This window comes from Callithrix jacchus, chromosome 14 (genome assembly GCF_049354715.1).
Source record: "Callithrix jacchus isolate 240 chromosome 14, calJac240_pri, whole genome shotgun sequence".
Classification (NCBI taxonomy): domain Eukaryota; kingdom Metazoa; phylum Chordata; class Mammalia; order Primates; family Cebidae; genus Callithrix; species Callithrix jacchus.
In genome coordinates this window covers 89,965,250-89,989,754 of record NC_133515.1, presented here as the reverse complement: position 1 = coordinate 89,989,754, position 24,505 = coordinate 89,965,250, and the positions used below count along the sequence as shown (strand labels likewise).

The 24,505-nt window shown below is 52.8% G+C and overlaps 1 protein-coding gene across 15 annotated transcripts in view; it reads right to left on the bottom strand.

Moving 5' to 3' along the window:
* Positions 1–657: 657 nt before the first annotated feature.
* Positions 658–24,505, bottom strand: part of DNMT3A (DNA methyltransferase 3 alpha) — a 115,246-nt gene continuing 91,398 nt past the window's right edge. For 11 of the 15 annotated variants that reach the window (XM_003734782.6, XM_078349761.1, XM_035272997.3 and 8 more), the window contains 17 exons: positions 20,881–21,096; positions 20,431–20,589; positions 19,890–19,997; positions 19,483–19,639; positions 19,025–19,174; positions 18,885–18,929; positions 18,128–18,207; positions 17,424–17,536; positions 16,952–17,135; positions 16,704–16,788; positions 14,407–14,552; positions 13,279–13,369; positions 12,938–13,086; positions 11,769–11,854; positions 9,627–9,696; positions 8,388–8,506; positions 658–7,120 (listed from right to left, as the gene is read on the bottom strand). In XM_003734782.6, coding sequence (XP_003734830.3) covers positions 6,979–7,120; positions 8,388–8,506; positions 9,627–9,696; positions 11,769–11,854; positions 12,938–13,086; positions 13,279–13,369; positions 14,407–14,552; positions 16,704–16,788; positions 16,952–17,135; positions 17,424–17,536; positions 18,128–18,207; positions 18,885–18,929; positions 19,025–19,174; positions 19,483–19,639; positions 19,890–19,997; positions 20,431–20,589; positions 20,881–21,096 — 2,100 coding nt within the window. In that variant the 3' untranslated portion in view covers positions 658–6,978. Of the gene's footprint in view, positions 7,121–8,387; positions 8,507–9,626; positions 9,697–11,768; positions 11,855–12,937; positions 13,087–13,278; positions 13,370–14,406; positions 14,553–16,703; positions 16,789–16,951; positions 17,136–17,423; positions 17,537–18,127; positions 18,208–18,884; positions 18,930–19,024; positions 19,175–19,482; positions 19,640–19,889; positions 19,998–20,430; positions 20,590–20,880; positions 21,097–22,283; positions 22,391–24,505 lie in introns of all 15 variants that reach the window. The other 4 variants (XM_078349767.1, XM_078349765.1, XM_008981038.5 and 1 more) reach the window with 1 other exon arrangement.

The following is a 24,505-nucleotide window of genomic DNA, read 5'->3' as shown; positions in this document are numbered from 1 at the left end:
CTCCCGCTGCGTCTGATCAAGGCATTGGAGTAAGGTGCGCTCCTCTCCCTTTTCTGGTGTTAAAACTTCTGAGCCGGGCACGGTGGCTCACACCTGTAATCCCAGCACTTTGGGAGGCTGAGGTAGGCGGATCACCTGAGGTGGGGAGTTCGAGACTAACCTGACCAACATAGAGAAACTCTGTCTCTACTAAAAATACAAAATTAGCTGGATGTGGTGGTGCATGCCTGTAATCCCAGCTACTCTGGAGGCTGAGGCAGGAAAATTGTTTGCACCCAGGAGGTGGAGGTTGCATTGAGCCAAGCCTGCAACATTGCACTCCAGCCTGGGCAATAAGAGAGAAACTCTGTTTCTAAATAAATTAATAACTTCTGTTGCTCAGCCCAGAGCTGAATTTACTTTCCAAGCAATCCTGTCTCACCATAACTTATTTTTTCAGCTTCCAGTCAACCAAACTCTTTCCTGTACCCAGGGGACAGCCCCATTTACTAATCTGATGCTCATGCAGGTGACGTGCTTTAGGGAAGCCCTGCCTCGTCGAGGCCAGGCGCTAGCACCTCCCTGCTTAGGTACTTGAGCCCCCTGAAGGAGGCTGTGAACGGTCATGGCAGGGAAAAGAGACGCGAGACAAAAGGACATTATTACGGTGCTTTTCCGTTTTTCTTTTTGCACAAAAACAGTCCATTTATTCAAGTGTTCTCCAGCACAAGTACATTAGAAAGGAGCTTTATTATATTCTTCTGGGCACAAAAAAAAATGTGATGAAGGCGGAACTGACAGACTTTCTACATCTGTTGTACGCATTGACCTCTTTAATTATTTCATAAACAGCTATGTCACGAGCATCACTTACACAGAGATACAACAGGACACCAGGCGGGTGGGGCAGGAACCCGCTCGGGCCCCACTCGTCCCTCCCTGGATGTCCTAGAACCAGACTGTGAAATGTACATTATTATTGTCAATAAATAGAGAAGCAACCCTAAAAAAAAAAAAACAAAAAAACAAAAAAAAAAACACAGTGGTGAAAGGATGCTGGAACCAGGAAAAAAAAATAATAAAGGAAAAAAGAGGAACTTAAGAGAAAGGAAAGAGGGCTGGGGAGGGAAGGGCCTGGGAAGTCCTGCATTTAGCTGCGTGGAATGTGGAGTAAAAGTGCTCTGCCACCGGGGTCAAAGCGAAATCGTCTGTAACAGTAAAAGTTATTACCAAATCAGCTACGGAGTTTATTCTTCAGTATGAATACATGATTTCCCACAAATAAGTAAGCACCCGCTACTTCAATGCCTCAGCTAAAACACATGAAATCGCTCATTTAGTTTTCAAGTACAAAGTTAAAATGCCTTTTTAATAATAATATATCAGAGTAAAATAATAGTCTCTTTTAAACTCCACTACAAGAAAACAAAACAAACAGTCATTGTCCAGACAGCAGACTTAATTTAACAATATATATTTTTAATAAAATGTTTTAGCACCTTGTTGAGTCACCTCCTCCCTCTGCGTATTCTAAGGAATTTCAGCATTTTTGTTGTCTGTTGAATTCTAGGGCTGTGCAACCAAATCGGTCTGTGAAGTGAAATGGGACTCAGGGACTTTAGACCGCTGCTCATGTTCTCAGGTACAGGGGTGGAGGCCGCTCAGCTGGGGCTGGGGAGCCACCCTCCTTGCCCCTCCAGTGGAGCTGAGCCAGGGAGCTTTCCAGTTACGGGAGTTTTGGGAGTCCCGGGCCCTCTGGTGGGGGAAGTGAGTAAGTCACCAGCAAAGGGATCTTCTGTCCTTGTCCTCCCTGCTCGCTTCTCTCCCCCTACTCCCCAAAACTCTGCTGCCTCGGGTCAGAGACAGGTCACCCACCAAAGGCCCACCTTATATGGGTCTCAGAAACACAGAGACAAGGCTCCCCAACTCGGTCCCCAAAGACCCTGGCCTGCCTTTACCAAAACGTAAAGATTGCAGAGCTCCCGCTACAACAGCAGAGTCCATCCTCTCATTCCTTCCCTCTCCTCCTGGTCCTCCTGACGCCAGCACAGGGCCTGGTGAGGAGGCAGCTGACACCTTCCCTAATCCTGGCTCAGCAGGGCATGGCCAGAAAAGCCATCCTAGCTCCAGGCCATCCCTCTATAACACCCGTTCCACCCCTGGGGTTGGGAGCGGGAGGTTTTGGCTGCTTCCTGCCAAATAGGCAGGACTCCTGGAGGACAACTCCAGGGGGGCCCTCTAGGCTCCCGCGCCAGGAGCAGGCAGCCTGGAGAATGCACGACAAACTCAGATTACTCACCTCCCGGGACCAAAACAGGGGCCTGGCTAGAAACTCGGTCCCACCAGAATCTTGGCTCTGCCATGCTCCCAACCAAAGCAAGCAAGCAGCCCCTCTTCAGGGCACAGTGCCAGGCAGCACCCCTCCCTGCCCTGGCCCTAGGCCCACAGCTTGAGGGGGCTCCTAAAAGCAACAGCTCTGAAAGATACTTGGAGCTGCTGCAATTCTGCTCCAAGCAGCATAGAGACAGGAATTCAAAACTGCCTCCCAAATCTACTCTATTTATATAAGCAAAACTATGAAATGAATGACTGCAGTTTTCCTAGAGGAACATCTCCCAGATGGCTCTACTGAAATATTCCTTCTGCTGGAGAAGGTGGCGACTTCCACAGAGTCGCCATGGCCTGGTGGTCAATTATTGGGAGGCGAGGGGAGCCAGGCCCTGTGAGACCCTTTCGGTGTCAGCCTTCCTTCCTGCCGGGCTGCCTGCCCCAATCCTTGCAACGCGCCAAAACTCACACGCGCATTCCTACCAGCCAATCACACCCAGGCCCATTTCAAAAGCTAACAGGTCGCGGATGCTGTCTTGGAAAGTTTGCTTTCCAATAGGATGTTCAATAGCAAGAAGTCTCTTGGGCTTAGACAGAAAAGGAGATCAACAGATTCACGTCATCATCTGTAGACTGCAGACCCCTGCTAGTGCCCACCTGTGGCCCCCCAGGCTGCCTGTTCACTGTCCCGTCACTCCCTTGGGGTGGGGATTAGCACCAGCCACCTGCTGGAAACCAGCTTCCTGCTCAGGCAGGAGGCCAAGGACTGTGTCCCCAGTACTAGCACCTGGCTACCTCCCCCAGGCAAGAGCCACGGATCTCTTTGGCATCATGCTCCACCTGGCACCTGCAGGGGGGAAGCTGCCATCCTCAACCCCCAGAACCCTTGTTTCTAAGGGGGAAATGGGCCTGATCTTTGGAGAGAAAATATGTCTGGCAATTTTCCCTAGGCCCTCTTGGTTGCCCTACTCCACCACTTCTAACCTCTGCCTTATCTACAGCCTGCTGAAGCACAGCGCCCCTCGGAAAGTGACCCAATACCTGTCCCCGGAGGCCCCAGGGTTGCGGTGGATTAAGCATGTCTCAGCTTAGCCAAGTTGGCACAATCCCAAAGCCCCCACACTCTCCCACAAGTTCTACTGTGAGACCAAGACCACAGGCTGGGCTGGAAGAAAAGCTGGTGATTGTTAACTCTTGTCCTTTCAAGGGGAGCCCACAACCTCTGGGGCATCTGGTCCATTCTAGGGCCCAGTCAAGTGGCTAGACCTGGAGGAACAAGTGCTCTCAAGCTGTCAGCCATAAGGGCTCCTCTGTGCTCAGCACTCCCTCCTGGAGCAAGCCGGCCCACAGGAATCCCCCGGGCTTGCCATGCCCTTGGCTACCAAGTCTCTTTCCAAGTCCCCACACCAATCCCTTGGGTGGAGCACCAGGCCCAGCTCCGGTGGAGCTCGGGCCGCTGGGAAAGGCTAACTCTGTCACTAAGCAGTGGCTTGGGAGAGCCTGAAGTGTTAGATGACTCCGTCCTGATCCTGGGAGCCGGGAAGACCTTAGCGACAGCCAGTGGGGGAGGGAGCACCTTGGACTGCCTGAGGCAGCCCCTCCTCCCCCAGCCCTCCTAGAGTGGCACTGGTGGACTCCAGGCCCAAAGGACGGAGACCCCACTGGAGCAAGGAGGGGCTGGGCCAGCACCACAGTTAGCACAAGGACTCTATAAAGAGGGGGCAGAGGCTCCCTTCCTCGCTGCTCCCACCCACAGGGGCCCAGTCACCACCTGTCAAGAGGTAACAGTAAGCAACTGGGCATGATCTTAAACAATTTGTCAAGGAGACAGTAGATTGGGGTCCAGGACCAAGCACCCCAAAAAAGAGTGAGACCAGCCACCAGCTGTGTGAATTTACTCCTGAGTAATGAGCAGGGGGTCAAAGCCTTGGTTTGATTTTGTCACTAATTACTAATTTGGTTTAGTCAATAGGTAAGGTTCACTGTCCCATTTTTTTTCCCCAATGAAAGCCCCCTGGCCAAGACAGACCTGGATATCAATTTGATTTTAGTTGGGGGAGAATAGGTAGGGGGAGTTGAGGGCTGACTTTACTGGTGCCTAGAGTTGCAGGTCAGTATCACAGGTTGCTAACAGAAGAATCTTTTGACATCACCAGGGGCAAAAGAGATAGAACACTACCTGCTAGAGGAGAGCACCTGCTGAAAGAAAACCTCCTCCTTTTCCCGCCTTCAGCACCTAGCAACTTCTGGGATTGACAGTCTACCTGCAATCAGGGCAACAGAGGTAAATAGCTGCACGGGCTGACTCCACAAAGTCCTGAACCCTGGGAGAAGAGTGCTGGGAGCTCCCTGGCGTGTGTGAGAGTGCATTCGTTATGCATCAGTACAGAAATATGCTCCTGTGTATGCGTGCGAGATTGACTGGTGTGGGGTTTATGTCTGCAGTGGGGACTGAGGCTCAGCAAACTGAGCCTGCTTTCCCCACTCCCCACCCCATAATATTTCTTATACATGACCCTATCTATGTATTTATAGAGTGCCTATCACTGTAGGCCCCATCTTTCTAGGGACGTGGACTTGGGGCCATGTGCTTGCCGACACACCTCCCAGCTCTGCCAGTCCCAGGAGGTGCCATCCCCCCTCCCATTATAAAATATATATCTCTATATGCCACATATCTACACCCCATCTACCCAGGCAAGCACCTGCCCGTCGGGCCCTCACCCTGGAGCCAACAACGCCGTCCCTTCCTACTGCTGACGCCAGGCCACCTGCCTTGTAGGAGGCAGAACCAAGTGCCAAGCATGGGGGGTGGGAGCTCCAGGTGCTGCTGACTCGAGGTAAGAGCACAGCTATCATCAGACCGAGTACTAGAAAAGAAACACACACCACTCCAACCACACACACAAGGAGAGAGACGGCCGGTCCTCCCTCCAGCCCTGACACACCCGACTCAAGAGGAGGGGAAGTAGAAGAGAAGAGTGACGAGCCCGGAAGGCAGACCTCGCGGACTCCCTGGCCGCCCAGCTGTCACCATGCCCAGTGGCCCACCTGGCCCGAGGGGTGGGAGCCAGGGCACCAGAGCCACCGCTAACTCAGAAGCACCCTGCTCCCGCACCTTGGTTTGAAACCTAAAGGGAAGGGTGTTGGGTTTTTGTTTTCTTAAAGAAAATCTCAAAACAAACATAATTATAACCAGAACCATAAGAATAATTATAATAAAAGGTGTCATCAGCCTCCCAGTATAAAACTGCAGCCTTTGGAGATGACCAAAAACATCACATTCCAGGGGCCAGGAGCCGCCTTGTGCACAGAGGGGTGGATGGTGGGGGCCTCATAAAAGAACACACAAAAGGCGACTTAGACAGGAAAGCACCAGTACGTTTTGTATGTTTTTTTATTTGCTCCAGGTGGGGTTTTGACTGTCACTTTCCCACACTCTGGATTAGTTCTGATCCCACCACAAGGAGCCCTCGAATCGGCTAAAGTGAGAAATTGGGCCTGAAGACTCCATACCCTGCCAGGTTGCCGAGGGAGTCTCCTTTTAGAAAAAAATCAAAAGGTTATTGCATGAGTCTGGATGAATCCCACTCTCAGCTGTCCACGGTCCCGACCACCTCATCTAACCCCCTTTTTGGCAGGGAGAAATGGGAGAACACGGCTCCCAGGTTCTCCTCCTTCACTCTGTGGCAAACCAAGGGGAAAAGCCCACCGTGAGAATGCGCCATCTGCAAGCTGTCTCCCTTCCTCCATCCTTGGTGAAACCCTTTGCGCAGAAGGCCACGTGGAAGCTGATGTTTTTACTCATCTCGCTGTTTGAAAGCACCATTGTGAAGTCGGGTTGTACAGTAGTTAACAGTACCTTTTATATATATATCTCATAATCTATCATATATATATAAACTGTAAACAAGAGGTAACAGCGGCTTCTAGAAACTGATTTTCTTCAAGGTTTCCTGTGTGGTAGGCACCTGAAATACTGTAGAAAAGTGTCGTGTGGTGTTCTCGTCTCCCTGCTGCTAACTGGGTTCTGTTTTGCGTGACCAGGAATGGTGCGGGCACGACAGCTCAGTGGCTGGGAGGGAATGCGGCCGCCTGAGTGTCTCTCTCTGTCCGTCCCCTGCTTGTGCTCCTATCTGATCAGGCTAGAGACAAAAAAAGATATATAGTAAAAAAACAAAACAAAACAAAAAAAAACCCAATATATAGATTTCTATAGAATTTCCTTTTTTCCTCTCTCCCACCTTTCCTCTGCAAGGTATTGTTACTATTTTTTGTTACTGGTTTTTGCTGAAATAACCTTGTTTCAGTCACAGCAAGAAACAAAACCCAAACAAACAGAAAACCCCTCTGAAAAGAGTAGAAAACAAAAGGTCTGACCGAAAAAAAAAAAAAAAAAAGGAGCGGGAGGGGGAGGAAGGGGAGGGAGCTTGGTTTTGTTTTTAAATAGGACTGAAGAATAACATTGAAAAATCAGGAGATGATGTCCAACCCTTTTCGCAAGGCAAAGCCCTCCGGTATTTCCGCCTCTGTGGTTTTTGTTTTAAATTCCTTTTTCTCTTCTGGGTGCTGATACTTCTCTCCATCCTCACGTTCTTGGTGTTTTATTATGTTTTGTGTTTTTTTGTTTGTTTAACTTTGTGTCGCTACCTCAGTTTGCCCCCATGTCCCTTACACACACGCAAAATACTCCTTCAGCGGAGCGAAGAGGTGGCGGATGACTGGCACGCTCCACGACCGGCCCAGCAGTCTCTGCCTCGCCAAGCGGCTCATGTTAGAGACGTCAGTATAGTGGACAGGGAAACCAAATACCCTGAGGGAGAGAACGCAAAGAAGGCAGGGTGAGTGCTGGCGGCCCAAGGCTGCTCGGAAGCCATCTAATCACACAGCAGGACCCAGAGGACCAGTAGCTGCCCAGAGCACGGATGGGGCACTCACACCCACCAATTCCCGATGCATGCTTAGTTCTGTCAAATCTCCTGTCCTTTATAAACCTGGCACTTGGATCACCAACCGCATACCAGGCACTGTGCTGGTTTCTGTGGCCTTAGAGGTAGTAAGGTCATCACTGCCTAGAGTTTCACAACCCAGCAGAAACATAATTTTGAACAATCCTGCAGAAATACCTCCAGGACACACTCTACAGTTCCCCTCTCCCCCAGGGCTAGCTCCACGGCACACACCTTGAGTCTGCATGTAATGAACACACAGCCCTAGCATCCTGCCCACTGAGAGGAGGGAAGGCGAAAAAGGAGCTGAACTCCGGCCCAACTTCAGAAGCTGAAGGATTTCCTGTTTGCTTTGGTTGTTTGTGTAAATGGTCTCTTTGTCTGGCTAAATCCTAGTTATACTCAGAGAACAAGAAGGTCATCCAGCCCCAAGAGTCCTGTTTGCACCAAATCAGGGTGGGGAGGCTGTAAGGTCTGCCCGCCCTATGCTGGCTTAGTTTACAAAAGACCTACAAAATTGGCATCACAAGTTCAGGAAGGTCCTGCGGCTGCAGCATTTCCCTGGGGATCAGCAGGGTCTCTGGGAGACCAGGCACCATGGGATTCCTAGACTCCTCTTTTTTTTTCCTTTGAGATGGAGTCTCTCTCTGTTGCCCAGGCTGCAGTACAGTCGTGTGATCTCAGGTCACTGCAACCTCCACCTCCCAGGTTCAAGTGATTCTCCTGCCTCAGCTTCCTGAGTAGCTGGAACTACAGGCACACAACACTACCATACAAAAATAATTTTTGTATTTTCAGTAGAGATGGGGTTTCACCATGTTGGCCAAGCAGGTCTCAAACTCCTGACCTCAGGTGATCTGCCTGCCTCCCAAAGTGCTGGGATTACAGGCATGAGCCATTGCACCCGGCCCCTAGATGCCTTTTACTTTGGACCAGCATTACAATACACAGGAGCCTGGCTGGCCAGGAGTCCACCCCAGGAGTCTGCCATGTTGGGAAATGCTTGATAAAACCCACTGTTCCCAGGGCATTTGTGGAAAAATAGCCAGGTGGGAAAGGCAGAGGGCCGCCCCAGCAAGCACGGCAACCAGAACACCCCATGCCACAGCCAGACCCACACAACTCGGGTACCTTTCCATTTCAGTGCACCATAGGATGTCCTCTTTCTCATTCATGAAGACGGGGAAATGCTGGTCTTTGCCTTGCTTTATGGAGTTTGACCTTGTAGTAATGGTCCTCACTTTGCTGAACTAGAAGATGAAGAGAAAAGAGGGATGAGCATGAATTCATTCACCAGCCAATGCTGATCATGCATCTACCAAGTATGCCAGGTACTTGCCAACCCTGACAGGGTCTGGTCCTCACAGGGGGCTGGGTATGGCTCTGAGAGAGCAGAGTTCACCAGGCAAGGAGCCTCCATGCACCCCACAGCCCCACTTTTTTTCCTACTTGGAGGTCATCTGGCCAACTGTAGTCAGATCCATCTAGCCACAGATTTATTTATTTATTTTTTTTTTTTTTGAGACGAAGTCTCACTCTGTCACCTAGGCTGGAGTGCAGTGGTGCGATCTCGGCTCACTGCAACTTCCGCCTCCTGGGTTCAAGCGATTCTCGTGCCTCAGACTCCCGAGTATCTGGGACTACAAGTGCATGCCACCACGCCCGGCTAATTTTTGTATTTTTAGTGGAGATAGGGTTTCACCATGTTGGCCAGGCTGGTCTTGAACTTCTGACCTCAGGTGATCTGCCTGCCTCAGCCTCCCAAAGTGCCGTGATTACGGACGTGAGCCATTGCACCCAGCCTAGCCACAGACTTTAGAAGTAGAAGCCATAGCCACTATACCTTCCGAGTCTTCTAAAGAATTAGCTCTTTCAGAGGTGGAGTAACTTGTAGGTTAAAGGATGCCAAGTTACTGAGGGGCTCAAAGATGCCCTCTGAGCTGCCAATCATTCTGAATGCTGGAACCTGCTGACACAGAACCCAAGCCTCGGGTACTCACTCCAGGAGATTCCAGCTCCAGAGAGAAATGGAGCTTCCATATCATGGGAGGCTGCTCTGATTAAGGCTTTTACAATAGGTTTTGGCCAAAAAATTAAAAAATGAAAAACAAGCCACAGCAAGTCCAGGTCTTGGTAAAGACTCCTCAGTGTCTACCGGGGGCGGTGGGCGACACTCACCAGGGAGGAAGAGCTGAAGGCCAGCAGCCCCAGGCCCTCATCTGGTTGCCCCGCTGCATGACCCTGCACTGGCTCCTAAATTGCATTCTCCACACTAGCTGGAGGTGCAGGCGGGACATGGCCCTGGCTCCACTTCATCCTGCCCTTCCTTCTCCCTGCCCCCCAGCAGAGGTCCTGGATGCTGGAGCTGACCTTGGCTATCCTTCCATGCTCCAGACACTCCTGCAGCTCCAGCTTATCATTCACAGTGGATGCCAACGGCCTAGGAGGCAGAAGAGAGACGGTAACAGAAACCTGGAGGACAGCGGGAAGGCCCCCAGCCACATGACTCCCTCCCTCCCCCAGCAGCCACTAATTCACAGGGTAAGAGCCTCCTTCCCCAGATCATGTACACACGTTGTAACCCTCTTCAGACTCCCCACACACAGTGCAAACACACAGTGCAGCCATCCACAAACACAAATCCATCAAGCATTCATGCGTAGAGGTAAATTCAAAAGTGGTCTCAAACTGTGAATAGGCAGATAACAGCTAGCAGAAGAGGGAAAAAAGCACTGCTATCTTTACATCAGTTAGTCTAAAATACACTGAGCTTCAAGCGTTCTACTGCAAGGTAAACTTTGGGGGTGACGATGTTCTGAATCTTGATTTGTGGTGATTGTTACATGGGTGTGTCCACTGGATGAGATTCATTAAGCCACAAGTCTTAAACATACAGTTTTAAAAGACTTAAATTCTGGGCCGGGCACAGTGGCTCAAGCCTGTAATCCCAGCCCTTTGGGAGGCCGAGGCAGGTGATCACCTAAGGTCAGGAGTTCAAGACCATCCTCGCCAACATGGTGAAACCCCATCTTTACTAACAATACAAAAATTAGCCAGGTGTGGTGGCAGATGCCTGTAATCCCAGCTACTCAGGAGGCTGAGGCAGGAGAATCACTTGAACCTGGGAGGGAGGCAGAGGCTGCAGTGAGCCAAGATCATGCCTTTGTACTCCAGCCTGGGTGACAGAGCTCAAAAAAAAACTTAAATTCTGCAGTTCCCTGAAGACTAAAATTCTGACATTAAACACATCACTTCTCAGGGTGTAGGCCAGAAAACGGCTGTCCCCTTCAACACTGACCTCTTCTGACAGGTAAGGATATTTAAGGAAGGTTTCCCTGAGCACTAGCTCCAAGAACTCAGTGAGGGAACTATGGGGCCAGCAGTCAAGTCAGGCTCTCAACAGACGACCCCAACTGTTTACGCGTGCACCGTCCAGTCGGCCCTGAGTGCAGGACCTCTGCTCCTCCTAGAAGCTCAGAGTTCAGTATTTTAGAAATGAAAGAAGCAGGCGAGAAATCCCCCAGTGTCTGTCAGGAGACACTGAGTGGCACCATGAAAATACTGGGCCACATTAGCCCATCTATTTCCAATATACACATGTATATCAGAAACTCTCAGGGGACAGTTTCAGGCCAGCTGCCCCAATGCCCCATCTCCTTCCCCTCAACAAATCCTCCACAGCAACTTTACCAAACATGTATGAGATGGGAAAGGTCCTACAACCTCATGGGAATAGCAAGGAGGGAGACTGTCTGACTGAGGCCAGGTGAAATGATGTCTCCTAGTTATACCAAGTAGCAGACCAAGGAGGTTTATCACCCATGACTCAGAACACTCTGGAAAACACTTCCCTCCACAATGGACAGGGACTGAGTGGCTCTCAGTGTGCTTTTGAATTGCCAACTCTGGACAATTTCTTTTGCCTCAAAAGCCTTTTTATAATGCCAGTTTTACACCTGAGAAATGAATTTTCTTCGTTCCTGGATATTAAAATCTTTATCTGTGTAATCTAACTGAAGCAAATCTCTCAAAGAAGGGACCTGAAGCCAACCAAGCGTGTGATTAGGAAAATTAAGCAGAACCCTGAATTCACATGCAGCCGTTGCAAGATTCCCTCTCTTGGAACAGGCTATGGCCATGACTCCCCTTTCCCAGTCCTAAAGCCATGTTCCATGGCTTTGCCTCAGGAGAATCTAAGCACCAGAGGGCTCGGGACACATCACCAATGTGGGAAAACGAACTACCTAACTCGGCAACACACGTCTCTTTTGTATAAAGAGAGTGCTTTTAAAAGTCCTGCTTTAAGACCACTAGTTGTTGGTTTCAGACAAGTATTTTCCATACCCTGACTCCTCTTCTTCCTCAAGGAAAGGGAAATAAACAACCCGGCAGAGCAGCTAGCATCCCGCAGAGGCTGGCTGGAGAGGGCCCGGCTCAGAGACCCCCCAATCATGGGCCATCCCATCTGCTGTCCCAGCCCACAGCCCCCCAGGCCCGGAAGCTCTCACCAACCTGTTCATACCGGGAAGGTTACCCCAGAAGTAGCGGGCCCTGTGTGCAGCTGACACTTCTTTGGCATCAATCATCACAGGGTTGGACTACAAAACAGGAGACGGTTTGAAGATGAGCCAAGGAGGAAGACGAAACTGCGCCGGCATGCTGTGGTGCTGAGCCTGAAAGCCTCAAAGACTCTCACTTCTCTCTCAGGAGCCACTCACTGGGCTAGCCTGCAGTCTCCAGGAGAAGCTGGAATTACACCTAGCCACATTCTACATGCTGTTACTGAACATTCTAGATCAGGTTGTGCAAATGAACTTCTTTGATGGTGGGGATGTCCTCCATTTACACTGTTCAATTCAGTGGCCACTAGCCCACTAGTACAGGTGGCTGTTTTGTACCTAAAATGAGGCCAGTGTGACTGAGGAGCTGAATGGTTAATATTAATATAAATAGCCGCATGTGGCTGGTGGCTACCATATTGGACCGTGTGGCTCCAGACTACCCAGAGGCTGGGAGAACCCAGGCTCCAGTGACTATGGGTGGGTTTACCATGAGCCCCGATTATAACTCAGACACAGGCCTGCTTTCACTTACAGTCAGAACACCAGCTCGTGGTGTGACCCATCCCCAAGACTCGGGAGCACAAGTTGGCTCACGCTCCCAGATGGGCCACCCTGAGCATGCCTCTGGCAGCAGAAGCTCTCTTTGCATGGCTCAGACTTCGCTCAGGGTTAAACTGGGACTCACATGAGGAGGAATGAAAACTCAGCTAAGTCCTGTTTGCTTCTCAGGTGCCATGTCATGGTACCAGGGAGTGAGGACAGGCCCTGCTTGCTCAGGGAAAACTGATTTTTGTCCTCTCAAAGGTCCTAGTGTGAACGGACACCACACAGAATGCCCAGCCCCAGGAGTCAGGCACCCCACCCAATTTGGTGACAGGTACTTCAACCCCGGAGGTCTACACCCACCTCTTAGAGTGAGACCACCGGTTCTTTCTGAGGTGGGCCTCTAACTCTGCTTCCTCCCTTTCAATCTGGAAAGCCTGGGGCTTCCCAAACAGTCCCCTTGCAAAGCAGAAGTCACCAGTCCCCAGCTCCACAATGCAGATAAGACAGGGATGGAGCAGCAGGCCAAGGTAGAAGCCATTAATGAGCTGGCCAAACCAAGGTTGCTGGCTGTACCTCGAGAAATCGCGAGATGTCCCTCTTGTCACTAACGCCCATGGCCACCACATTCTCAAAGAGCCAGAAGAAGGGGCGGTCATCTCCCTCCTTGGGCCGCGCATCATGCAGGAGGCGGTAGAACTCAAAGAAGAGCCGGCCAGTGCCCTCTGAGAGGTCGGAAGAGAAAGCCATCAGCTGGGGCTGCCTGCACAGACAGTGGTGTGGCTTGGGCACGGGGAGGGCATGGGAAGACAGGGTCATTGGGAATAGCTGTCCCAGGGCAGAAATATCCAAGGAGGAAACCTATGTGCCAGGAGGAAGCACCAGCTGAGAAGGTGGAGGGGAAGGATGGTACCTACCGTAGAGGCCCTTGCGAGCAGGGTTGACAATGGAGAGGTCATTGCAGGGACTGCCCCCAATCACAAGATCGAATGGGCCCCACTCCTGGATCTGGGAGGATAAAGGCAACGTGATGGGCCTGCTGTCCAGGGACAGAGGCAGACAGGAAGAAAGAGAAATGATCTGTGAACTTGGCAAAGAAGTCCTCTGACCCGAAAGAGAGGAGACCCTGCTGCTCTGCAGGCTCACGACCCTAACTGCAGCCACAGGCGAGTCCTAAACAAGAAGGGGACCAGATGGATCATCTCTCAGGCCAGTGGGGAAACAGCATGCCCCAGGCAGGCAGCACAGCCGCCCAATGGGAAGACAACCCAAGTGGACGGCTGAGTCTGAAGGTACCCGGCGCACTGAGTGTCTTAGGCAGGGTGTCTGGGCCATGGAATGCCCTCCAAATGTCCTTCAGGACTCCAGAAGGCCTGTAGTAATGCTCAAGGGAAGACCCTGCCAGAGCCTCCCAGTATGAAGGCTGGTAAAGCTATTTGCCAAAAGCACTGGGAAGACAGGAACCTCTCTCTAATCCAAAGAGCTCTACTATAAAGGGCCCAGAAACCAGCCCAGGGAGGAGCCAGAGCCCAAGTAGGCAAGGCCTCAAATAGCTTTTTTCTTTTTTTAAAGAGACAGAGTCTTGCTCTGCTGCCCAGGCTACAGTGCGGTGGTGTGATGCTAGCTCACAGCAGTCTTGACCTCTTGTGCTCAAGTAATCCTTCCGGCTCAGCCTCCCAAGTAGCTGGAACTACAGGGTCATCCCACCACGCCTGGCTCTTTTTTTAATTTGTTGTAGAGAGAGGGTCTCACTAGGTTGCCCAGGATGGTCTTAAACCCCTGGCCTCAAGGGATTCTCCCACCTTGGCCTCCTGAAGTGCTGGCATTATAGGCATGAGCCACCATGCCTAGCCCAAACCTCCATTTTAATTTGCCCTTTACCCTCTCAATACAAAGGACAAATGGAAGATAAGGAGAAAAAGAGGCTGGGGCAAAGGGTAAGAGAAAGAGAGAAAACGAACAAAATGAAAGGAGGCAACGGCTGCCTTTAGGGGCCGAGTGTGCGGGGAGGGGAGGACGGGCTGCGCCCCACAGCACGGACATACATGCTTCTGTGTGACGCTGCGGACGTCCCCGACGTACATGATCTTCCCCTGGTGCCGCACCATGCCCACCGTGATGGAGTCCTCACACACCTCCGAGGCAATGTAGCGGTCCACCTGAATGCCCAAGTCCTTCAGCACCAGGAGCCCTGTGCCAGCCGGCAGACAGCACTGTTACTCGGAGCCGTCTCCCTGGCACCCTGGTCCTGGCAGGTGAGCCTGCTGGCCAACAGGACCTGTGGGGTCAGCTGCAGGCCCAAGTCCTATCTTTTCCCTGAAGATGCCTTAAATCCTTTCTGGATCCAATTGGGGTATCCATAGTAAGGACATCGAGGCTCCATCTCATGCCTCGCTTGGCCTATCTGGAAGGCAGTCAAAGCTGCGGAAAACTGACCCGAGAGTACATATGGTTCCAGGATCCAGGAAGAATCACCTGACTTTTTGGGGGCCTTTTACTGTCCTCCATCTATAGCTTGGTCCTTCCACACCCTCTTATCACCTCCTGCTACAATTCTACCCCAAACTTCGAGACTCAACTGAATGCTCCCTGCTCCACAAAGATTTCATCAATGCCCTACTCACCCTGGACTCACCGCCCCGTCTGCTGTGAGTCCCCAGCTCTGTGCATCCCTGCCTCCCCATCAGAGTTTCCATTCCTCACTCAGTCCTCTCATGAGTTGCAAAGACTCTTCCAGAGGGAGGAGGCCTCCTCCATTGTGTTTTCCCCCCAGCTAACCACACTGATTTCCTTACCATGATCCCTCCCCCTCCAGAAATGCTGGCTGAACTGAGGCAAGGAAACAATCGGAGCAGACACCAAGAGGACCTCAGGAGAAACAGGGTATAGCACTGTTTCTGCTGCTCCCAACATCCCCCCACCAAGGAGCTTTTAAAGCCTTCTGGAGTGTGACACGATTTAAGAAGGTCTCAAGGTTCCAGCCTGGGAAACAAAAAGCTGTAAATGAACTTCTCTAGGTTTAGAGAAGAGCAGCATGGAGCTGAGAACAGAAGACAAACATCTGGCCCAGGATGCCGCCCCCACCCTCACCCTCTAGCCAGGGTCCCTGGGTTGAGACCACCTATCTTCCCTCTGGCCAAACAAAGACACAAATTCTAAGAAGAGCTGGGGAAACCCTTGGCTGAGGGGGAGGGCAGAGGGCTGGATGTGTCTTCACAACCACCTAGGATGCTTTTTGCAGTGTCCAGAGACACATAAAGCAGACAATGCCTGTAGGGTGAGCCAGCATCTCCTAAAGGTTTTCCTAAGGAGGGAATGGTTGAAGTATATAAAGATATTATATCAGGATGCTTGTCACAGCACTGCTTATAATAATGAAAAAATAGTAAATGACCTAATAGGAGTTAACTAATAAATCGTGACACTTTGACTCAAGGGAACCCTAGGCAGCACTTACAAATAAAGAATGTAGCTTTAGCTGGGCACGGTGGCTCACGTCTGTAATCCCAGCACTTTGGGAGGCTGAGGCAGGTGGATCACCTGAGGTCAGGGTTTGAGACCAGCCTGGCTAACATGGTGAAATCCTGTCTCTACTAAAAAATACAAAACTTAGCCGGGGGCGGTGGTGCGTGTCTGTAATCCCAGTGCCTTGGGAGGCTGAGGCAGGAGAACTGCTTGAACCCAGGAGGCAGAGGTTGCAGTGAGTGGAGATTGCACCACTGCACTCCAACCTGGGTGACAGAGAGAGACTCTGTCTCAAAAAGAAAAAAAAATAAAGAATGTAGCTTTACATTGTTTGCCATGAAAAAGCAGTCATAATAAATGCAAGGCAAGTTACAAAACCATGTGCATTCACTATCCACTTAATTTATCTATCTATGGATGTATGGTTACATAAACACAGGCACAGAAAAAAATCCAAAAAGGACCTATGCCAAAATATTAATAAAAGGATAATGGGTGATTTAAATAGCCTTCCTTAGATCTTGTGTATAATCAAAACACAACAGAACCGTATTTGTTTCTTTCTTGCTGAATCTGTCCTTCGAGGCTCTATGAAATCCCTGTGAATCCAACTAACGATCACTCCATCCTCTGCTGCTGAGTCTTCACCACTAAGGGCAGTGCCCAGCACACAGGCTACTTTCCCACCTGGTTCACCTTTTTATTTTTGGTCAAATCTAATTCCATGGACTGCATACGTTTTCACTTCACACACGTTTCCTCTTTGGGGTGATATTTTAAGAGCTATGAAGCTAACCATCATTTCATTTTGCCCACACACATGGCTCCCCGCATCCCAGCACAAGGCAGCCAGTAGCTCTTAGGCCTGCGCCCTCACCTGTAGCAATTCCATCAAAGAGAGACAGCACCCGGATGGGCTTCCTCTTCTCAGCTGGGACAGGTGGGTAAACCTTTGGAGGGTCCTAAGCAGTGAGCACAACAGGTCAGGTGCACGCCCAGCTGTGTCCCACACTCCCACCCAGCGCTGACCCTCCAGCCAGGCTCCTAGACCCGCACACCCCGTGTGAAGCTCAGGCCCCACAACCAAGGCTCAGCCTAGGGAGCTCGAGACCGCCCAGCACTCACAAATTCCTGGTCGTGGTTATTAGCAAAGAACATCTGGAGCCGGGAGGGCCAGTCGTCTCGCCGCCGCAGCAGCCCGTAGGTGCCCTTGTGCCCACACATGTAGCAGTTCCAGGGGTCTTCCTTAATGGCTGCCTGGGCAGCCCCCGGCCCCACCAAGAGGTCCACACATTCCACACAAAAGCACCTGGAAGGAAACCCAGTAGCAAAGGGGACTCTCAGCCCTGGTCCAGGGAAGCCAAGGTCTGCTACCTGGAATGGAAAGACTGGGTCTGAAGCATGGCTGGGGGGTGGGGGATAGGGGCTGAGGGTCTGTGGGGAGGGGAGGGGACGGGGGGGGAAGCAGAGCCAGTGGAAGGAGGCCAGCATGGCTGGGGTTGGGGGTCTATGGGGAGCCGGGTAGAAGGAGGGGAGAAAAGAGAGGGAGAAGCGGGAGAGGGGAGGGGGAGGGGGAGGGGAGGGAGGCCAGCCTCACCTGCAGCAGTTGTTGTTCCCACACATGAGCACCTCTCGGCCCCCGCAGCAGATGGTGCAGTAGGACTGATAGCCATCGTCGTCGTACTGGTATGCACACTCCAGAAAGCAGTTCTAGACAGCAGTGGGGAGGGTCAGAAACCACCAGGTCAGGTCCCAGGACAGCCAGGACCAAGGCAGGCTCTGAACCCGGCCTTGCAGAACCTGACTCAGCCCTAGAGACAAGACCCACCACCTCCCTAGCCAGGGTCAACCCCAGCTGCAGATCTGGGAAGGGGAAACCAGGTCTGCCCGTGTGCTGCCATGGACAGAACCAAACAGCCTGAGAGCAAGGCCAGGCAGGGGGCTGCGGCACCACCTTGGGCCTTCCTATAGTTCTGGGCTTTTCTCCTGGGCTCCTGAGGGCATGGCCCTCCTGGGGGCCTGAGCAGGTCCCCGCCGCTCTGTCCCATCCCCACATTTGGGGACTAAAATGGGGCTTAAGAGATGACAAGAATCTTTCAGAGGAGAAAAATGAGAGCAAGTGAAAAGCCTGAAGCCCAAGGGCCCATGTCACCAGGACCCTGCTTCCAGAGGAAGCTCTGAAGTCTACATCCACGAATACCAGGTGTCACCCCCATACATGCCCAGAAGTGGTGGGCACAGTCAGCCAGGAGGCGAAGGACCGGCCTCAACAGCACCTCTCCTGGACAGGGCTGGCCCTACCTTGCAGTTTTGGCACATTCCTCCAATGAAGAGGGGGTGTTCCAGGGTGACGTTGAGGCTCCCACAGGAGATGCAGATGTCTGGAAAGCAGAGTGAGGGGATGGGGTGAGTCCACCCAAGGGCCTCTCCCTCCCCGGCTGGAGCCCAGCACCAGACCAGCCACAAAAAGAGTGTGCCAGAGCAGCAGCCAGAAAAAGAGTCCAGTGTGTTTCATGGAAAAGAGAGGCACTGTGGCCCCAGTCTCAGAAGGCCCCCACCTTAGAGCACCAATGCCACCATCCTCGAACAGAGATGGAGTGACAGGAGGACAGAAACCTGCTCAGGAGACGCAGCCCTGGCTCCAGGCTACTCCGGAGGGATTCCGGGGCCATCCTCAAGTCCTGCCCCTGCCCCAATCCTCCCAGGCCCTGAGGGTCCTGAGCCAGCTCCACCAGCACCCAGCTGAGGGAGACAGACCAGGGATGACAATGGTGAGCACAGGTGAAAGGCTGAAAGGTGACCAGCAGGCGAGTTACATCACATCCAAGAGGGGTGCCCTCCTCTGGTCACTGGGGAGTCCTAAACCCTGAAGACCAGCCCAGGCCATTGATAGGAGAGCAGGATTGGCACCAGGAAAATGGTGCGAGAAGCGGGGTGCAGGTGGTGTGACACGCAGGACACTGCCCCTGGTCCCTGTCATTCAAACCTTCCTAAGTGCCTACACTACTCTGCCCCTCGCCATACTAGGAACACTGGAGTTTCCAGGCGACAAACTCACCCTCGATGTTCCGGCACTTCTGCCGCACCTCGTACACCAGCCGCTCTGCAAGGGGAGGAGAGCTGGTGTCAGAGGCCGCCGTGCCCAGTCCTCGGATGCAGGCCTCCCGGTGCCTCCCTCTCCAGAAGCAGGCCAACTACCTCTTGTGCGCTCATCGATGATCTCCTTGACCTTGGGCTTCTCTGTTGTGCTCTTCCGGGGCTTTTTGGCTGGTGGAGGTGGTGCGTAGGCAGCTGCCTCAGGTTCTACCCACATGTCCGTGTACACTTCTTTGTAGGGATTCTTTTCCTCTGGAGCAGGAAAGCAGGGGCCAAGGTCAGTTACAGGTTGACCGGAAACCCCAGCCCCTCCCCCATCCTCCTTACAGTGAGATGCAGCCTGATCTCCAACTTGTCCCACCTCCCAACTCTCTGGTTCCAGCCAGCCAAGGGCGAACAGGTCACTCAAGTCCTGACCCCGGGTCAATGGAGACCCTGGCCATTCCCACTGGGCCCCTCTGCAGAGGCCTTGGCCACCCTCCCTAAGCATGGCTTTTCCAGCCCTGTTGTGGATCTGCCTGGTGGGCAGGGCTGCCAGATGGCTAGGCACCCACATTTACCTTCTGGTGGCTCCAGGCCCTTGGGACCAGAGGGCTGGAAGCCCCCCAGGGCCCATTCAATCATCTGCTTGTTCTGCACCTCCACAGCCTTGGCAGTGTCACTCTCGTCGCTGTCGTGGCACACTGGGAACAGCTTCCCCGCACGGCTGCTGGCCACCTGGAGAGCAACATGCCAGGGATGGGGGTGTCAGGACAGGCTGGAGGGCAGATGGCTTAAGGCCAGACTCTGAGTAGTGAGGGTGGCATGGGCAAGGAGGGGGACCTGCTAAGGAGGAAGAAGAAGGGCACACAAGTGGCAACTGAGGTGGGGAGAAGGAGTCACTGCCTCCTGGCCCAACCTGCACTCTGACTTCCAGGCCTCCTAGTGCTCTAGGCGCCTCCTCCGAGCTCCCAGCAGGGACACTCACCTGCAGGACCTCATAGATGGCTTTGCGGTACATGGGCTGCTTGTTGTATGTGGCCTGGTGGAACGCACTGCAAAACGAGCTCAGCGGCATCAGCTTCTCAACACACACCTGCGGGGACAAGCCAGGCCTTGTTTGCTACTGCCTCCACTTGCAAGCACCCACCCGAGCCTTGCAACTGGCAGCGGCTGGGAGCGCTGAGAGTCTGTCTCAGCCCTGGACGGGACCAGATGCAGTGACAAACAATAACCCGATGCAAAGAGAGGAGTCCAGACCAAAAGTAGGGAAGTACCTGAGCACAGGTGGAAAGGAATTCTAGTGAATAGGTTCCTGGAAGGCTAAAACTGGGCTGGCATCCTAGCTCTCTGAGCCACAGGTGCAACCTAATTATCCCTAAGCCTTCTTCCAGCCACCACAGGCAGAGTGGGGATGAGTAGAACCCACTTCCATCATCCCGATTCCAGATTACCCCCAGCCAAAACCACAGGCTCTAGGATCAAGAACCTTCCCCCCACCCCAGGCTACTGCCAAACCCACAACTCACCACTGAGAACTTGCCGTCTCCGAACCACATGACCCAGCGGGTGCCTTCAGCTGCTCGGCTCCGGCCCGTCATCCACCAAGACACAATGCGGCCTGGCCACCAGGAGAAGCCCCGCAGTTTCCCCCACACCAGCTCCCCAATGCCAAAGCCCCGGCCGTCCTGGAGCCCCAAGGAGCAGAAATCATTACACAGTGGTCACGAGGCCCTGCCACCCTGATCCCCCCATGGCAACCCCAGCCCTGGGCATCTGGGGGGCAGGACAGCCAGGAGGGAGCTCCATCTGAATGAGGCAAGACAGAGCAAAATCGGGGAGACGAAGAGGCCCGGGGTTAGGTGGAGAGAGCGAGCGGCCCGTGGGAGATGGAGAGAGGAGAGCAGGACGGGAGGAGCTGGCAGTGGAAGGCCCCCGGAAAGAGCTGGCCACGGCTGGTGAAGAAGCAAGCCGCTCACCTCGTACTCTGGCTCATCATCGCCTGCTTTGGTGGCATTCTTGTCCCCAGCATCAGCCCCCACGGGCTCTGGTGTGGTGGCCACAGTGGGGGATGCAGGGTCAGTGGGCTGCTGCACAGCAGGAGGGCTGGCCTCCTCCACCTTCTGAGACTCCCCAGAACCCTGGTTTTCTTCCACAGCATTCATTACTGCAATGACCTTGGCTTTCTTCTCAGCCTGGGGAAACAAAATGCAAGTCACCTTGACCTCTCCAGGAATTGGCAAGGCCACCTGACACTCAAGGGGACCTTCTCAACAAGTGTGTCAAAACCTGGGACAGTGACAGAAGGTCAAGGGCTGGAGAGAGCCAACCAACTGCCTTGCCATGAAAACTGGACAGACCTGAAGTAGAGAGGTAAACTCAAATCATGAAATTCCAGCCTTCTTTTCTGCCTTTTAGGAAAGCTTCCTCCCTGATCTAATATTCCTCAACCTCATCAGCATATCAGTTGCCCACCCTATGACATGGAAATGTTAATTCTTTTTCTTTTTTGTGGTGGAGTCTCACTCTGTCGCCCAGGCTGGAGCGTACTGGTACAATCTCAGCCCACTGCAACCCCTGCCTCCCAGGTTCAAGCAATTCTCCTGCCTCAGCCTTCTGAGTAGTTGGGATTACAGTCATGTACAACCACCCAGCTAATTTTTGTGTTTTCAGTTGAGACGGGGTTTCACCATGTTGGTCAGGGTGGTCTTGAACTCCTTACCTCAGGTGATTCCCCGCCTCGGCCTCCCAAAGTGCTGGGATTATAGGCGCGAGTCATTGCCTGGCCTATGGAAATGTTAATTCTATCCAAATATTAATCAGGCAATATTGTTTAAGCACAGATACTGGTTCCACCTTCTCCTATCTTACTTCTTAAGACTAGGATCTTCAGTTAGGCATGTGCCTGTAATCTCAGTTACTGAGCAGGGAGGATCACTTGAGTCCAGGTGTTCAAGACCAGCTTGGGCAACATAGCAAGACTCTGTCACCAAAAGTTAAAAAAGCAGGGGGGACCCTCTCTTCTTCTCCAAAACTTCCCTGGGCAATCAATCCCTCCTATTCCTGGTTTCCAGGCCACAATTCTAGTTCTGCGATGTCTGCTGACAATGAAGTCACTGCTCTGGGTTTAAAGAGCCCATCTCCCCCAGCACATGCTCAAACACCATAGGAAGCTCCCCCAAGAGCCTGCCTGTTCCCATGCTCAGATGCCATGCTGGAGTTCTTATGGATCACACCCAGAGTGTATTGTTACCAGATTCAACCCCTTCTGTGTGCACTCTTCAGATCCATAAATACATGTATTCATTCAGTTATTTACTGAGCAGGCACTATAGACCAGGCGTGCTCTCTGCCATCCCACCAACAAATTAATAATCCAAACCCCAGTTATTCTCCCATTGCACAGCCTCCATCCTTTCACCGCATCACACTCGTCTTTCAGGCTACGATCCACGCGCCCATTCCTTCTCACAACCCGCTCCAGGATCCCTACAAAGGAGAATGAAATCCTTGATACTTAGCGGAGAACCATTAGCCTTTTACTGAATCTAGGAGACACGGCCCTCTGACTTCAAGGCTCCACACCCATTTCCACCATACTAGATTCAGACGGGAAAAACCCCATTTTCTACATGCCTTTCAAAAGCGCTTCCCCCAGGGGCCTAGAGCTTCGAATGCAAACCCAACCTCAAGGGCAAAGAGAATGGGGAAGCACCGTGAAGTATGAGGAAGAGCTCTAATCTCAAGTCAGAGCCTCACAACCAGCAGCTGACTCTGAAGCACTCCTTTCTGGTAGGAGATGCTCCAACCTAAAAAGGCACAATGGGAGGATTTTGGGCAAGCTTTCCAGCCCTGTTTAAGAATCTGGTGTACATATGGACTAGTGATTCCAAAGATTCTCCCAAAGCCTGTCAATGGACCCCTAGACCCAAGGGTCCCAGGTTAAGAACCTTTGTTTGAAGCTCAATGGTCTAACATATTATCTTACAGATTCATTTAATTTCATTGAGTCTTCAAGTTTTTGCCTCCAAGCCACAGAACAATTCTGTTTCTTATGGCGATTCTGAAAACACTGAAGATGTTAGTCCTAGTTCTTCCTCTGACTCAACAAATTCTAAAACAGGATAATGCATCCTTTGCCCCCAACCCCCAAACAGCTGGGAAAATGAGCTCACGGATGGTGGAATGAGCTCAGAGATCGGACTGCGGGGGTGGAAGAATGCGGAGTAATTGCTCATCGCTCCCTAGTCCCACTCTCACCTGGCCAGGACTCTGCCCTCCCCTTCCTACTATCAATTAGCCATCACCTCCTCTCCCAGGAGAAGATGCACTGAAGTGTGGACCCCCTACGGGGGAGGGCGCCTCCCTTTCTGGGATCCTCAGCTGCGTCAGTTGCCCTCACAGAGGAGCCCACACCTCGCCGCTGCTCCTCACCCACCATGCCTTCTCAAGCTTCAGGCATGGGTGGCTGACCTAGGGTGGTGCCTTGGATAATCCAAAGACTCTGTTTCCAGAGGTGATGAGGCCCCTGAGCCAATATAAGGTCTGCAAGGGGCAGGGGGCGGGAAGCGGAAAGGACCCACTATCACTTCCAAGGCAGAGGCGGCAGCAGCGGGTGGGCCGGGCTCCTCCCCTGGCTCCCCAGGGCTAGGAGTCGTGCCTGACACCACCCTCAGCACTCCCCCACGGCCCCTTTGTCTCTCTTCTCAGCCCCTTCACAGCGAGTTCCTGAACATTCTTCTTCCTCCACAACTTCCCCCAGCTTGTCAGCTGCTGCGATGCGAGCTGTTCAGCATCCCCAGCCCACTTGGTGCAGAACACGCGCCCGGCCCGGTGAGGGCGGCAGAGGAGGAAGGGGCCTCCATCGGGACTGGGGCAGTGGGGTTGGGGAAGGAAGAAGGGGGTGGGTTAGCAGCGGGAGGCCTGACGAAAGGGGAAGAAGGGGCAGCCGGAGCTGGGTGGGGGAAGGGCCTCATTAGAATAGGCCTGTCTGGGGCACTGGGAAAGCACCCCCTTTCCTCCTGCACTCCTACCTTCCTTCCCGGCAAACGGTAAGAGAAACTGGGGTGAACTCGAGGCTCTCCCATTTGGGCTGCAGGCTGCTCACCCCCAGGAGGGCAGAGAGGCCAGGTGGCATTCAAGAGAGACACCACACCATTTCCCCACTCCCCGCTGGCTCACGGAAGCCACTGGGCCTGAAGTCCCTCCAGCCTGGGAAAGCCACCGGGAACTCCGGTGACTACTGCCTCCCATCCAGTCCCATCTCCTCAGGCAGCTGTGCTGCCTCCCCCTCCCCCGGCGACTGCAGCGCTTCCCATTCCAAAGGTCAGAGGTCTGCGCGCCACCGCCTCCAAGCCCACGCGGCCTTGGGCTACCTTGGTGTCACAGGCCGGTCCCCTGTCAGGGTCTCACTGTGCCCTCCCACCCCCCACCACTTCTTTCTGGCGCCCTGCCCTGAGGCTTCCAGGAACTCGCAGGAGAGGAAGCTGTCCCTCTCCAGAGGCTGCGAGCTGGCAGGGCCCTGAGGACAACGTGGTCCCCAGCCAGGAACGCAGGTCAACAGGGAAGTGCCAGGCACCCATCTGCCAGCTCAGCTGAAGCTGC